The sequence below is a fragment of the Serinus canaria genome, chromosome 26, assembly GCF_022539315.1.
Source record: "Serinus canaria isolate serCan28SL12 chromosome 26, serCan2020, whole genome shotgun sequence".
NCBI classification, from domain to species: Eukaryota; Metazoa; Chordata; class Aves; order Passeriformes; family Fringillidae; genus Serinus; species Serinus canaria.
In genome coordinates this window covers 4,561,546-4,576,697 of record NC_066339.1, presented here as the reverse complement: position 1 = coordinate 4,576,697, position 15,152 = coordinate 4,561,546, and the positions used below count along the sequence as shown (strand labels likewise).

The 15,152-nt window shown below is 51.2% G+C and overlaps 2 protein-coding genes across 4 annotated transcripts; one reads left to right on the top strand and one right to left on the bottom strand.

Annotated features, from left to right (window-relative positions):
- The first annotated feature begins 5,921 nt into the window (after positions 1 to 5,921).
- Positions 5,922 to 10,906, top strand: APOBEC2 (apolipoprotein B mRNA editing enzyme catalytic subunit 2). Its single transcript, XM_050985193.1, has 3 exons — positions 5,922 to 6,260; positions 9,471 to 10,018; positions 10,373 to 10,906. The coding sequence occupies exons 1-2, from the start codon at positions 6,136 to 6,138 to the stop codon at positions 10,009 to 10,011; spliced, it is 666 nt and encodes a 221-aa protein (XP_050841150.1). The 5' UTR covers positions 5,922 to 6,135; the 3' UTR covers positions 10,012 to 10,018; positions 10,373 to 10,906.
- Positions 10,907 to 11,695: 789 nt separating this feature from the next.
- OARD1 (O-acyl-ADP-ribose deacylase 1) lies at positions 11,696 to 15,091 on the bottom strand. Of its 3 annotated transcripts, none has more exons than XM_018923431.3 (6): positions 14,977 to 15,091; positions 14,322 to 14,386; positions 13,505 to 13,649; positions 13,339 to 13,397; positions 12,590 to 12,702; positions 11,696 to 12,296 (listed from the first exon to the last, which is right to left on the bottom strand). In XM_018923431.3, the coding sequence occupies exons 2-6, from the start codon at positions 14,352 to 14,354 to the stop codon at positions 12,194 to 12,196; spliced, it is 453 nt and encodes a 150-aa protein (XP_018778976.1). In that variant the 5' UTR covers positions 14,355 to 14,386; positions 14,977 to 15,091; the 3' UTR covers positions 11,696 to 12,193. The 3 variants fall into 3 exon arrangements, with proteins under 3 accessions (XP_018778976.1, XP_009096614.1, XP_018778975.1); XM_009098366.4 differs by lacking the exon at positions 14,977 to 15,091 and adding an exon at positions 14,686 to 14,970; XM_018923430.3 differs by lacking the exon at positions 14,977 to 15,091 and adding an exon at positions 14,811 to 14,970.
- Positions 15,092 to 15,152: the final 61 nt, after the last annotated feature.

Here is a 15,152-nt window from a genome sequence, read left to right as displayed (position 1 = left end):
TTGGGAGGTGGATTCATTCCTGGGTGGGTTTGGAAGCCAAAAGGTGCCCAAGGTCCCTCCCTTGGGGACACCCAGCCTTGGGGCCATCCCTGTGATGGGCTCCTCTGTGCCACCAGCCCAGCTGTGAGGTGAGCAGGACAATTCCTGCCCCTGGGACCCCCCTGAGCCCCATCCAGCTGGGCTTTGGGAGATGCTGAACATTCCTGGATCCAGCCTGGGCTCAGAACCACTGAGACACAAAGCCCAGGAGCTGGCAGCAGCTGGAATCTGTAACATTCCTTATAAAATTTGCTGATTCTGTCACTTTGATCCATTGTTTTCCCTCCCTGGCTCGGGATTTCTCTCCCCAGGGCTGTGTGTCCCAGGGAAAAGCTGCAGGAAAAGGTTGGGAGCAGGAGCAGCCCCACAAAGCAGCACTGGTGACATCCAAAACTGCTGGAAAAATAAAAAGAAATAAAAAAAGAAATCCTCTAACACTTCAGGGCTTTCTTTCCTGTGATACCACTGCTCTTCTTTACAGCTTCTGTGTCTCCCAGGAAGTCCCTCCTGCCAAAGGACAAATGTAAATTATTTCTCCCTCAGATGAAGGTGGGCTCTGGCTGCTCGTTGGATTTGGGCGAGTTCAGGGTGATTTTGGCTCTGCCCACCCTGTCCTCAGGGAACAGGGGTGAGCAGAGCCATCCAGGGAAGGCAGGAGGGATTAAAGGAGCCTTTATCTCCTTTTGGAAAGGGGAGAGAATTATTTAAATCTCATTTGAATTGATGGCTCTAGATCTGGCTCATACCTGCGACTCTTTAATAACATTTCCAATTAAATAGATGAATGCATATTTGATCAGCTTTCATAAATTGGGTCGATTTCCTCTTCCCACTTCTTTCTGCAGGCAAAGGAAAATCTGAAATTAAGATTAATAGATTTTTTTTCTGTGTGTGCCCTCCCCACTTTCCCAGCTGCTGGGACTGGCTGCATTGTTCTTGTTTTCCTTCCAGTTTCTCCTCCTCCCACCTGTAAGTGCTGAAGGAGCTTTTCTTTGCCTTCTGCCTCTTCTCACAGGCAGCAAAAATAGCAAATATTCCTCCCTGTGCTATCCAGAGCAACTTGAAATCAACTGGGAAAATTAAATGCAGTGAGACACCCTCCTGTATTAATATTTAAAGCATCATTTGGTGCATTTGCTGTTTAAACAGATACACTGAACCCCCTTGCATAAAAATAACTTTAATGACATTTCAAAGTCATCTGGAGGGTTTCTTGCCCAGACTGTGCAGCACAGCCCCAAAGCAGCCTTGGTTTCACAGAATCCTGGAATTCTGGAATGGTTTGGGATGGAAAGGAACTAAAGGAACACCTCCCACTGTCCCAGGTGGGGTCAAACCCTGTCCAAGCTCATGTTTGTACAGCCCCAACCCCAGATTTGCTTTTGGAATGGGCAAATCCTCTCCTTTATTTTTACCTTTCCTTTCCTTTTCCTTTCCCCTTTTCCCCCTTTTCCCTTTCCTTCCCCCTTTTCCCTTCCCTTTCCTCTTTTCCATTTCCTTCCCCCCTTTTTCCTTCCCCTCTTTTTCCCTTTCCCCCTTTTTCCTTCCCCCCTTTTTCCTCTCCCTCCTCTCACCCTGCAGCTCTCCCTGATTTCCCTCCCTGGAGCTGTCCAAGCCCCACCCAGGGTTTGTCACCTCCTGCAGGTGACACAGCTCTGCTGCTGCTGCAGGACACGAATTCCTGTGCTCGGAGCTCTCCTTCCAGCAGAGCAGGAGCTGCAGCCCTGCTGGGAGCTGTCAGTAATTCCCACTTGGGCTGGGAATTAATTGGGGAGGCAGCAGCACCTGCCAAGGCTCCTCCCGTGCCAGGCTGGGCACGGAGAGCCAGGAGGGTGTGGATGGAAGGTGAGGCAGGTGAGAGCATCCCTCAGCTGGGGCTCAGCACAGCTGGAGCAGCTTTCAGCAGGATTTGGGCACTGCCCAGGTCGATCCCATGGGACAGGAGCATTTCCAGCCCTCCCTGAAACCCTTTTGGTGCCGAGGCAGTCTGGGAATCCGAGGTGTGTTAGGAAGTCTCTTTTCCCAGCCTGGCAGTCCAAGGAGGAGTCAGAACTCTTCAGTTCTCATTCTCAAGGTTGTTTATTGTTTTTTATCTACAAAATTCTTTTTCCAACCCTCTGTCTGGCAGTTGGGCTGAGGCACACTGGTGTTGTCTTTTACACTAAAAACTGGGTGTACAGTATTTACCATAACTGCCCAATACCCATCACCTGTGTTAGACAGGTGCTGCTGCTACTCTAAACCAATCCAAAAGTGCCACCATCACCCAGAAGATGGAGGCCAAGAAGAAGAAGGAAAAAGGACAAGGCACACCCAAATTCCTCCAAATTGGGACCCCGAGCCCCATTCTATAAACCCCCAAAATCGATTTTTCACCCTGTGATAAATTCACTATCGTTCTACTTAAACTCTTTTGACTTGTAAATCTTCCTATAAAGGTTGGTAATTATTTTTCCAAGGGCTAAATCTAAGGCACAGGGAGGTCTTGGGCTCTGTGCCAAGGTCTCTGACCCCCTGGGCAGCCAGAGGAGTTTCCTGGGTTCCACCAAGGCAGGAGGAGAGGGCCAGGTGAGAGCCCCAAAGGAAGAGAAGCTGTCGGTGTTTATTTTTTTTGTCCCGTAGTTACAGCTGGAAAAAGCAGGAGGGGGCTGGCAGGCATACAGTGTCTCTAGGGAGACATTTGTTAGTGCCACCAGCTGTCCCCTCGGCATGGAGAGCAGGGCTGAGCCATGACTCACCCAGCCAGGCTCCTGTTTCACTCTCCCATCTCTCCCAAAATGTTCCCCGGGCCCCACAAAGCCATAAAAGCTCCCTGTTCCTGGCAGGGCCTGTGGCAGGCAGGTGTGGGTGATGGGAACAGCCAGGTTAACTCCAGGAATGGCTGCTGCAGGGACAGGGACAGGGACAGCTGTCACTACGGGACACAAACTAACACCACACAGACATGCAGCTCTCTGATGCTAAAAAGAGAATATTTAATTTCTGACTGCAACATTTCTAGATTTCCAACATTTATAGATTTAGATTTAATTTCTGACTGCGACATTTCTAGATTTCCAAAAGTGACAGTGGGTTGGAGGGTGACAGTGTCACCTCTGCAATGACACTGAGCAAACCATCAAATTTTTCCTCCTCCATAAAAGAATGCAAACCAAGAAGCTATTTACATAAAGTGTGTGAGAAAGTTCCTTACAAGAATGTAAACATCAGAAAGTTTAGAAAAACTTAAAAAATCAGGGTGACAGCCACGGCCTGCAGGGGACACAGGGCTGCAGAGATCCCTGCTGGGGGACAAAAGCCATCAGAGGGCTCCGAGGTGCCTCTGAAGCCACTGAAGGAGCTGCTCTGGACTTGGATGGATGCAGATCCTCAAAATCCAAAACTCCAGCAGAGCCTGGAAGCTTCTCCCAGCACAGGCTGTGCCTTAGGCCTGTCCTGGTGTCCCTGTCACTGAGCTGTGATCCCCTGGCAGGGCTGAGGGAGCTGGGGAGGGTTTGGAGAATCCTGAGGGAGCTGGGAAGGGTTTGGAGAATCCTGAGGGAGCTGGGAAGGGTTTGGAGAGTGCTGAGGGAGCTGGGAAGGGTTTGGAGAGTCCTGAGGGAGCTGGGAAGGGCCTGGAGAATCCTGAGGGAGCTGGGAAGGGGCTGAGCCTGGAGCAAAGGAGGCTGAGGGGGAATTTCTGGCTCTGCACAACTCCCTGCCAGGAGGGGACAGCCGGGGGGGATTTGGGATCTTCTCCCAGGGAACGGGGACAGGAGGAGAGGGAACGGCCTCAGGCTGGGCTGGGGAGGCTCAGGTTGGACATCAGCAGGAATTTCCACATGGAAAGGGCTGGAAGGGGCTGCCCAGGGGGGTTTGGAGTGCCTGTCCCTGGAGGTGGCACCTGGAGGTGGCACCGAGTGCTCAGCTTGGACTCGATGATCCCAGAGGGATTTTATGAACAAATTCAGAGCCAAGTGGGTAAAATATGAAATCAGTGGGGACAGAGACGGGTGGAGTAAAAACTCTGCAGTTTGGGGTCCCCTGAGTGCTGCTGGGAGGCCCCTGGGGACACATCTGGGGTCACAAGCAGCCAGCAGAGCCCTCACCCACGCCCAGCTCCGACACAGCAGCTCCGTGGTGCCCTTTTATATTTTTGGCTGCAGTGGGGGTTGGATCCTGGCTGCTCCAAGCACTGCCCTAGAAGGAGCTGGGGAAGCAGCTGGGAAAGGCTGGAGAGAGGGGGAGCCTCGGTGCCACATTCCCCAGATTAGATTAGAGCTCAGCCCTCGCAGGGGCCAGGCTAAAGCTGCAGCAAAATTGGGACCCCAGCCACGAAGAGCTTCCAAAAATAAAGCAGAGTGGGTCAGAGGGACTGGAGAGGGGCTGAGATGCTGCTTGAAAATACCAGGATTAGGAGGAAATGAGCTGTCAGTCATTGGGAGAGGATTCCCACCCTAAAAGCAGCCCCTGAAATGTCAGAGGTGACAGCAATTGGACAGGGGAGGTGGAATCTGAGCGTTGTCACCACACAGGAGGCAAAACACCACCCCTGCCCTGCAGGAAAGTATTCCAGGCTTAAAAAGAAATAAAATCCTGCACCGTGGAAGATATATGTTCCATGGATAGGATGTCTTGAAATTTGTCAAATCCTTGGTTGGGCTGTCACCACGGCCAGCTCTGTCACCTGAACAACACCACCTAAACAACAACTCTTCAAAGGGGGGCTCTGTCCCCAAAAACTGCACCCACGGTGGCACTGGGGAAAAGCTACAAAGGAAATCCAGCCCAGCAAAGGCAGGGGGCTGGGAAGAGCAGCCAGAATTAATTATCTGTGCTAATTTGTTATTAATTTTCTCTGGTAATAAATGACCTGCCTGATGGTGTGGATTTATTTCACGTTGTGATGGTGCAGCCTCCTGCCAAGGCTCTAAAGAGCTGAATTTGACAGGATCACAAAGGCTGACTTGGCTCCAAAGCAGACATTCCCAGTGATTTGATTTTTATGGAATACCTCTTCTCCTCCTCAAGCTAAGAGCAGGTTTTTTCACTAATACTGGCTGAATACTCCATCAAATACAGCTGAATATTCCACATTTACTCAGAGTTTGCTGGTGGTGGGTCCTGAGCAGAGCCCACAGGTTTGATTTCCAGTGTGCTTTGATTCCAAAATCCTGCACAGCCACACTCTTCCCCCCTCCTTTGCCCCATGGCGTGGCCAGGATTGGTCCCTGGGAAAACCTCACTCAGGTTTTTAATTAAACTTGGCTCAGGCAGGAGTGATACAAACTGTGAATGATTGAAATTGAGAGTGAGATGCTGGGATAGTTTCATATAATCCTGAAGGGAACAAAAAAGAGAGGGAAAAACCCCTCCAAGCCAGACACACCCAGTGCACTGGGAACTTCTGGAACACTCGGGAGGAAAATGCAGAACAATGGGAGAAGCAGCACTGCTGCCCTCTGGGAATTCCAGCAGGACTTCCAAATATTTGGGAGAAGGTTCTGGCTTGGATTTACAGCTCCAACCAGGAGATTTCCCCCTCAGAGTCCTGCATGAGCAGGTGGGAGGAACCACAGGATGCTCGAGGTGATCCAGGAAGCCAAACCTACCAAAACCAGAGAATTTCCAGCAAAATGACCACGACTTTTTCCCCTCTTGTCTGAGCCAGGCCAGGCTGAGCTGGTCCTTCAAGGTCAGCCGTGGAATCCACTGGCAGAGGAGGGAGAGGGCTGTGAGAGCAGGGAGTGCCCCGTGCCAGCCATCCGTCACCCCTCGGGATAAATACACCCCAGAGCTTCCAGGATTTTCCATCAGGGGGAATGATGGGCTCCTCCCGCCCCCTGAGAAGTTGTCACTTGGTTTGAAATTAAAAGGGGAGCAAAAGGGGCTGCTGAAAGGAGCTGGAGGGAGCAGGGGAAGGAGGTGACACCTGAGAGCCCTGGGTCACCCAACCCTGTCCAGCCCCTGCCGCCGCCGCTTTGTTCCATATTTAGTTCCTGACAACTGTGCCTGGGGCAGGAACTCCCAGCTCTGTTCTCCCTCCTCCCAGAGCTCTCAGAAATTGCTCTTTCTCTCTCCCAGTGGCCACAGCTCGGTGCCAGTGTCCTGGGGAAGATGGCAGAGAAGCAGGAGGAGCCCAGCAATGCCCAGAACGGGGAACCCGACAACGCCGAGGAGGGCGAGGGGAAGAAGAAGAAGGTGAAGAGGGAGGACCTGCCACCCTTTGAGATTGTTACAGGGTAAGGGATTGGCATTTAAATATGGAATTGGGGGAGTTCAGTGGCCTCTGCCTCAGCTTTTAGGTCGGGCAACACAAGCAGCATCTTCTGCAGTGCGTTTCTGAAGAGTTTGGAATGGTTTGGATTTATTGTGGGATTTTGTTCTAAGTTTTGCTGACTTTTAGAGGATGGACTCCCACCAGGCAGGCACAGAAGTGCACTTGTTTTGTAGGAACAGCTCTGTTTCTGCAGTGCACTTGTTTTATAGGAACAGCTCTGTTCCTGCAGCTGTTCCCTCCCAGCCCCGCTGACGGGATGGGGATGGAGGTGTTGGCTTTGATGAGAGCTCAGTATTGATTTCTTGCTGTGATCAATGGCTCTTGTCTGAGAGTTTCTCCACCTGTGGATCAGGAAAAACACCCCTGCCATGGCTGATTGGCTTGATGGGCCTGAGGGATGGATTTTTCAAGAGACCTAAAGGTTCACATTTTCAAGAGCTGCACAGCCACAGCTGGAACCTGACTTTCATAAAGAAACCAAAAAGCCCAACTTGCAGAAAAGCTCCAAAACAAGAGGCAGTTTTGAAGGCAGCAGGGCAGCAGGGAGCCTGGCCTTTGGAAAAGCAGCATATCCCAGGGCTCTGGTGGAAGCTGAACTCAGCCATAATTGACAGCTTCAAGTAGGAAAAGCCCTGGGTGTCTGTCCCTGGAGGAGCAGCAGGATGAGTCCTTCTCCCCTCAGATTTCGTTTATCAGTCACCAAAGGAGTGTCCCAGCAAATAAACCAAACCCAGGATTTCTTCCAGCTCCTTAAAACTACAACTTAAACATAAAACTTAAAACTCAGGCCTCCAAAATAACCCCTGGAGTCCTTCTGCCTGTGCCATGGGCCCTGCAGGTGAAATTTGGCTGCCTGTTCTGACCAAGATGAGTGAGGCAGGACAGCACCCCTGCCACAAAATTGGGTTCCATTCCTGCTCAGGGAGAAAAAAAAAAATCTCCATTCTCTTCTCAAAATGTGAAGAAAATCCCTTCTTTGAGCAGTCTCTGTCACATATAGTCATAGAAATAAATGATTAGCAGTGGATTTTAAGGAAAGAACATCCCTCTGCTAGGAATGGAGCTAAATTGTGGATATAAACCACTGGGCCAAACCCTGAACACTTAAAACATCTCCTAAAATGAAATTTAATGAGGAAATGAGGTTTTCTAGCCTAGAAGCACTCAGCCTGCAGTTAGAAGTGCTGAGGGACTGGGCAGGATGTCCAAACTTCCCTGCTAAGCCAAAGACTGGGCTAATCATGGCTGGAAAACTCCCTTAGCACCTTCCTGCAGTGAAATCCTCTCTGGGAATGCCATGGTGTTCCAGGATTTTTGACATGATTTTCCACCCTGCAAGGGGGAGAGGGAGGAAATGTAACAAAAATCCTAAAGGAGCCCCAAAGAGGCAGAAAAACCCCGGGGATTTTTTTAGTTTCGTTTTAAGGACAGCAGGAGATCAGGCCAGGCCTTGAGCTGGGATCACCAGCAGGGTTTTTCCAGAGATTTACAAATTCCCAGCCAGTCAAGGCAGTTATGGGAGCGATGGGGAAACACAAGTGCAGCCAGGAAAGAAGCACTTAAACCCAATTATGTTGCATTTCAGCTTTAGCCCTTGGATTAGGGGCATCTCAGGACTCCCAGCCAAGTTCTCTCTCTGCTGCTCACAGCTCCAGGAGGAGTCTGGCTTCCAGGAATCCCTGGGAAGCCAATTACTCTCTTTAAGAATTTTATCCCATTTTTTTTTGGCTGAACACAGCCTGTAATCCCAATCTGGGAGCATTTCCTGCCACATTTATTTCCACTTTTCCCCAGGTGTAAATGAGGGTCCTTGTAGGAATAATTCCTTGTTACTCTTTTAGATAATCCACATTTTTATTTCCTCATTAGATGTTTTCCTTCTCTCCTGTGTGACAGTGCCAGGGTCACACTGGGTAGCTGCTCTTTCCTCCAGCCCACCTGATTTCAGCAACTTCAGTCCCAGATTGAAGATTCTGCCTCAAAATTCAACCTTTTTTTGGTCTCAATATGATTTATCACTTTGCTATGCAAGGAAAACTGATAAATTATGTTGGAGGATAGAGAAATCCCTAAAAAATGTCATTTAATGATGCTTTTCAGGGGAAGTTTCAATTTTGACCTTCCCTATCCTCAGGTGAGCTGTGCCACCCCAGCCTGGTGTCAGAGCAGGGGTTTATATTGAGAATATTGGGGAATTCAGTGTCTGTGAACAGTTTTTAAATTATTTCCATAAACATTTTCACTCTCCAGGAGGCTGGAGCCAGGTGGGGATCAGCCTCTTCTCCAAGACAACAGGATGAGGGGAAATGGCCTCAGATTGTGCCAGGGGAGGACATCAGGGGGGATTTCATCACACCAGGGGTTGCCAGGCGTTGAATGGACTCTGAGTGTTGCTTCTGTTCCTTCTTGGAACGTTATTAATTGAACTAATTCAGATTCCAAAGTGCTGGGAGCAGCATCGAGGTGAACATCCCAGCTAAGCCCAGGCACACGCCGAGATAAGCAAGAAAATCCATCAGGAAGGGCTGGCTAAATGCAGCTCCCATCAATCCAGCCTGAGTCAATCCATCCTGGAGCAGGTTGCTGCTGCTTCAGCTGTTCCATGAAAAGCCAGAGCCAACCTCGTCACTGCTGTGACCCCTTTGCTGTCAGAGTTAAACCAGGGATGAAATTCCCTGTGCCTCTGATGTATTTAAAAACCTGATGTTATTGTGAAACCACTCATTGCAGACATCGCTCTGGAACGGGTGTCTCGTGTCTGCCCTTCAAAAATCACCAGTTAAAGAATCCTTAGCCAGAGAAGCACTCATTATCCAGGATGCCAAGCAGGAAATGTGCTATTCTTTGAAGCACGTGCATTTTTGCCCACTCTTTCCCATCTCTTTCCCTTCCCATCTCCAGAGCCATCCCATGAGATGTTCCACCACAAGGTGATCCTGGAGTCACAGAAGGGAAGATGTGGACAATAAATTTAAAGAGTAGGTGAAGTTTATCAGCAGGGACTCCAACAGGAAATCCACATTTTCACCTGGATATTTTATAACCTAAACCTTGGAACACACAGAAATCAGGGGTGATACAGTGATTTGCTCATGGGTAGAGGTGACCCAAAAGTGTGACCCTCACCTGAATCTGCCTCTGAGCCTCCTCTCTGCTCTTTCCCCTCTCCCAGGGAACGCCTCCCAGCCATCTTCTTCAAATTCCAGTTCAGGAACGTGGAGTACAGCTCGGGCAGGAACAAAACCTTCCTGTGCTACGTGGTGGAGACACAGGGCAAGGAGCCGGTGACCAGCCGGGGCTACCTGGAGGACGAGCACGCGGCTGCCCATGCCGAGATGGCTTTCTTCAACACCATCCTGCCCACGTGCCAGGCCGGTGCCCGCCACGATGTCACCTGGTACGTGTCCTCCAGCCCCTGTGTCACCTGCGCCCAGAGGATCTGCGAGGCCCTGCGCAAGAACAAGGGGCTGCGCCTCACCATCATGGTGGGCAGGCTCTTCATGTGGGAGGAGCCCGAGATGCAGGCGGCCCTCAGGAGCATGAAGGAGGCCGGCTGCAAGCTGAGGATTATGAAGCCTCAAGACTTTGAGTATGTCTGGAAGAACTTTGTGGAGCAGGAGGAAGGGGAGGAGGCCAAGTCCTTTGTGCCCTGGGAGGATATTCAGGAGAATTTTCAGTACTATGAGGAGAAGCTGGCGGAGATCTTGCACTGAGGTTCAGGTGAGTGAGGGGGTCACTCATTAACTCTCTTCTCTTTAATTTGGGTTCCAATTTCTTTTATTGTCAGCTGAATATTGGTAACAATCCCAGGCAGTGGCTTTCCCCTTCCAGAGGCTCCCCCACAGCACATTCCCAAGGGATTTTGTGCTTTTCTGTCTTCTCCACCAAAAAGGTTCCAGGGCCACCAGAACACCCCCCTGTTCCCCACAGGGATGTTCAGCACAACAGGGAGAGGAATGGAGATTGAAGGGGATTTTACTCACACCTCAAAGTCTAAAAAGCACCAATAAAGGAAATCCCAGTGGTTGCAGAGTCACCTCTGAGTCTCTAGGACATCTCTTTTTCCCTCCCCAGGATCAGAAAGGATCCATGAAGAGCTGTGACAGACCTGGACACCTGGGACAGTCCTGCTTCCCAAAGCTTTGATTCCAGCAGGATGGAGAACCAGCCTCTGGGAGACAAGGCCCTGTGGGACTCCAAACACACACACACACAACACAGACCTCTGGTGTTTGGGATTTTTTGGGTGTTTTTTGTTCCTCCCCCTCCCTGCCCCAACCAAACCCATTGCTGTGGTGAAAGGGATGGCAGCGATCCACAGGCAGGCTGTGGGATCACACTCTGGGAATATTTCATGGGAAGAGACCTTAGAACAAAGCTGCTGGTTAGATAAATGCATTAGAAAGGGGAAAAGAAATGGATTTAAAGGTGAAAAAGAAGTTTTCTCCCTCTGTTCTCCTCAATAGTCAGAGCTGTGATTTAATTCAGGGCCGACAGCTCTCCTCCAAATCATGATGGAGCCAAGAACTGGACATCAAACAATGTTTGGGAAATAAACCTGGGAAAAGCAGAGTGAAATAAAATGGGAAGCCACTGCAAAAGCCAAAACACTGTTTATTCCTTCTTCTCTACTTGCAAGAAGTCCTAAATTGAACCTGACAAGTCTGAGTTCAAGGACATCCTGGGACAGCCACACAGGGAATATTTTGTAGCTGGGAAGAGAGAACTAAATGCCAAAAAAATTTCCAGAGTACACACAAGTGTTGGAGAGCAGGATCATGTTCCATGTAAAACAAAGCTCACGGGGATGCCATGAGTAAGGAACCAGAACAAAAACCCAGATACAAATAAGGGGAAAGACTGAATCCATGAGCAGCCTCAATGCCTGTTCTGGATCAGCTCATTGCTCCAACTTCCATGCTACAAAATTCCCAACTCTTATGTCCCTTTTTTATATTTCTTCAACACACCTGGCATTTTTCTGGGCATGCAGAATAACAGAAGATTTGTTATTGTGGGAGGGTTTAAAAACCAAACACGAAGGGAAGGTCTGTGGCAGTTCCTCAGTTCTGGAACAAACTCTGCCAAATCAGGAGCTTTCCATGGATCTCAGAAGCAGAGGTGGTCCTGATTTGCTTTAGTTTTGGGTGACAAACATCAACCTTTGTGTAACACCTGGACTACAAATGCAACAAACAAAGAAATGTGAAAATCCCACCTTAAACCCCATCCTGTGAGTTTTTAGAGCACACCAGCCTGTTTGGATCCTCACCAAAGAGAGCTCTGCAGACTGTAAATTACAGAGCTGCTGAATAAAACACACCCACCAGGTGTATTTACCCTCCTCCAGCATTCCCTGCAATCCCAGCCTGTCCCCAGAAGAGCCACAGGTAGCAATCCAACAGCAGGGCAGTGTTTATTTCACATCACAGCATGATCCCGAGTGAGCACGACCTCAGCAAACCCAATTTGGGGTGGAAGGGAGAAATGAAACCGTTCCACGTGTGAGAACAGGTGAGTGAGCCCAGTGCCAGGCAGGGCACGGCAAACAGAACAAAGCAGAGGTGCCAGCGCTGTGGGGCAGCACCAGCCCGAAGAAAAACCCCGAGTCCCCCGAGGCAGCGGCTCCGTTTCACTGCGTGGAGCCCCAGTGACACCTGGTGGCTGCAGGGACACCCTGGGAGCTCCCCGAGGGTTTGCACAGCGCCGCTGCCTCCTGCTAGTTCACAGCCCAGATGAACTCCTCTGGAGCTTGTTGCTGCTGGAAGCCCCTGTCACTGTCACAGCAGTGAGTGACAGCCGAATGCAGCACGTGCTCCACACACAGGTTCCCCCTTGTCAGTTCAGAGGTTCTGCTCCCAAAACTGGGGGAAATGGGGATCTTGGATGTTCTGCTCACAGGCTGTACACTGTGATCTTGATGTCAGTGTTCTCAAACACCTCCTCAAGGATGGCTGACACCTTTTCCCACTGCAGGCCGTCGAGTCCACATCCAATCCTGGAAGATAAAGCACCAAAAGAGCCTCGATGGGACTTGTGCTGTGCCCAACCAGCCCTGGAGCAGCTGCAGTTTGAGGTGGCCCTGCCACAGCTCCCCATGAACCCACAGAACGAGGGCAGAACAAGGAAACAAACACACAGGGAAATGCAAATTACATTTGCCCAACTGAACAGAGGAGTTGGATAGAGGTGGATGCTTCAATTCCTATTTCACAGCAGGGGATCATCCCTCAGACACCCTTCTAGAAAATAAACTCCCAAGCTTTGGCATCCAGCTGCTGAGCCCCTCACCTGGGCATGGAGATGTCAGTGACTCCGTTGTTCAGGCAGTGAGCTTTCATGGCTTCCAAACTCTTCTGCATGCTCTCGTAGGTGGGCTTGTGAGAAACCTTCTGCTTTGTAATCTACAGAAGAATAGAAAAGCTCAGCTGTGCCTTGGCCATGACCCCTACAAACTTCTGTCTGTTATAAATACTGATACAACACACACATTCCCTGACATCCCAAAACTCCACACCCAGACTTGTCATGGTGGAAAGTCCTGAGCAAAGAACATTTCACAGCTTAAAACACTAATTTAGCAGCCAGTTCTGTCCATGTAAAGGTGAAATGCAGATGCACACAACAGCTTGGCTGCTCCTCATAGGCACTGTTTGAGGACACATCTCTTATTGAGAGGAACATTCCAGAAACTCCCTTCCAGTGCCGAAAGGGAGCCAACAAGACAGATTATTTATTTACGAGAGCCTGGAGTGACAGGACAACAGGAATGGTTTCACATTGCCAGAGGGCTGGGATGGGATAATGGGAAGGAATGGTTCCCTGTGAGGGTGGTGAAGCCCTATTCTGCTGCCTAGAGCAGCTGTGGCTGTCTCATCCCTGGAGGTGTCCAAGGCCAGGCTGGACAGGGATTGGAGCACCCTGAGACAGTGGAAGGTGTCTCTGCTCAGGATAAGCTTTAAGGTCCCTTCCCACCCCAACCATTCTGTGATTCCATGAACACAACCAGGGAGGTGTCCCAGTGTCACCCCAGCCCTTACCAGGTAGTAAATGTAACGCTCGTCCCTCTGCAGAACGGCCACCTCCCCCGTCTTCTTCTCTAAAGCACAAAACCAAGGTGTTTTTACAACAGCCACGCCCCATAACCCCAAGAAGCTCCAACAGCCTCCCTGCTGGAAATCAGGAGCTCCTTCAGGCACCACTCACTTTGATCCAGGAGCTCCTGGACGCCTCCAAACTTCTTCTTGAAGAGCACGGCGATGCCGGCGCCCATGCGGCAATCCTCGCTGATGCAGTGAGCCAGGGCGTCCGTGCTCGGGCACGAGAACAGGTCTCCCTTGACACACCTGATCTGCAGGGCAGGGCAACAACAACTCCTCAGAGAGCACACCTGGGCACACAGTGGACCAGGCACTGGGCAGCAAGAGGGGCACGGTTTGAGATTGCTGGGCAGGGGGTAAATGTTTGAGCTGGCACGGGCTACAAATCCAGGGGAGGGAATTACAAACCCCACGTGTGGAATTACAAACTCCATAGACAGAACTACAAACCAAATTCACATCATTACAAGCCCAACTCAGAGAATAACAAACCCACTACAGAGATTTACAAACCCACTACAGAGAATTACAAACCCACTACAGAGAATTGCACACCCCGTACACAGAATTACAAACCCACTACACCTCCTCGACAAGATCATTTATGAGCATCATGTGCCAGCTCAGCAGGTAATCTTACAAAATCAAAGCTTAAAAGGATAATTATGTGACAGAGAGCACAGCTGGATTAGTGAAACCCCTCCAGCAGCACCAGGCTCGAGGTGCTCAGGCAGGCAGGTGAGCTCTGTGCTGCTGCACAGCATCGGCCCCACTGACATTACACACAAAAAGCAGGCGGATTTCAGCACTGGCAGCTCTCAGAAGCTGCAGGATGCAGCCAGTGCCGTGCTGTCAGAGCTGTAATGAGAGGAAAGCCTCTTTGCACAGACAATAATATCCCATGTAACCCATTTCCTACGCACTCTCTCCTGATCCTTGGAGAAGTGGGTGGCCATGGTAACGTGGGGTATGGAGAAGGCTCCTGCGGCTGGAAAGATGAGAGAAAAACAATTATTAGGAACCCCAAGCTAGGCAGTAAGAGTGTATTAGAGGGGGCGAGGCTGAGCAAAACTGTATCTGTAACAGCGGGACATCCATGACAGCCTGAAGATGCTGGTGCCCCTGACGCGGTCCCGCTGCGCCTACAGCTCCGGCCCGGGAGGAGGCCCCAGCCCTGGGTCACCGCACAATGAGCACCCCCAGGGTGCCGCCCTCCTCTTCATCACCATCATCACCCTCCTCCTCCTCCTTCCCCTCCCACCCCTCAGCGCCATTCGGCCACCGCACCCGCGGGGCGCACAGCGATCAACCGGGCCGGGCCCACGGCCTGCGCCACGCCGAGCCTGCCCAGCACCGCCCACATCGCTCCGGCCGAGCCGCAAGGGCAGCCCCGCCTCACGGCCACAGCGCACCGCCTCCGCCGGCACGGCGGCTCCGCCTCAGGGGGACATTGGCGATACCGCCTCAGCCTCAGCGGCTCCGCCTCGCGGCAAAATGGCGGATACGCCTCTCAGGGGAGTTGGAGGATCGTCCTCAGCCCACATGGCGGTATCGCCGCGCACAACACGCCCTCAGCACCTCACACAACACGGCGGTACGGCCGCACACAACATGGCGGCCCCGCCCCACACGACATGGCGGCGGCGCGCGCGGGCGGACCCCTCCATGCTCCCGGCCCAGAACATTCCGGGCAGGGGGCGTAGCCTAGAGCTGGGCGGGGCTCGCCCCACGCGTGCGCGCCACGGCCCCCGCGC

Coding starts and splice junctions, on each gene's coding strand:
- OARD1 (XM_009098366.4), bottom strand. CDS start 14,761: ATGTGGGCGGTGCTGGGCAGGCTCGGCGTGGCGCAGGCCGTGGGCCCG. Junction 13,650..14,321: donor TCTCCAAGGATCAGGAGAGA/GTGCGTAGGAAA, acceptor CCTGCCCTGCAG/ATCAGGTGTGTCAAGGGAGA. Junction 12,297..12,589: donor ACTGACATCTCCATGCCCAG/GTGAGGGGCTCA, acceptor TTTATCTTCCAG/GATTGGATGTGGACTCGACG.
- APOBEC2 (XM_050985193.1), top strand. CDS start 6,136: ATGGCAGAGAAGCAGGAGGAGCCCAGCAATGCCCAGAACGGGGAACCC. Junction 6,261..9,470: donor CCCTTTGAGATTGTTACAGG/GTAAGGGATTGG, acceptor CCCCTCTCCCAG/GGAACGCCTCCCAGCCATCT.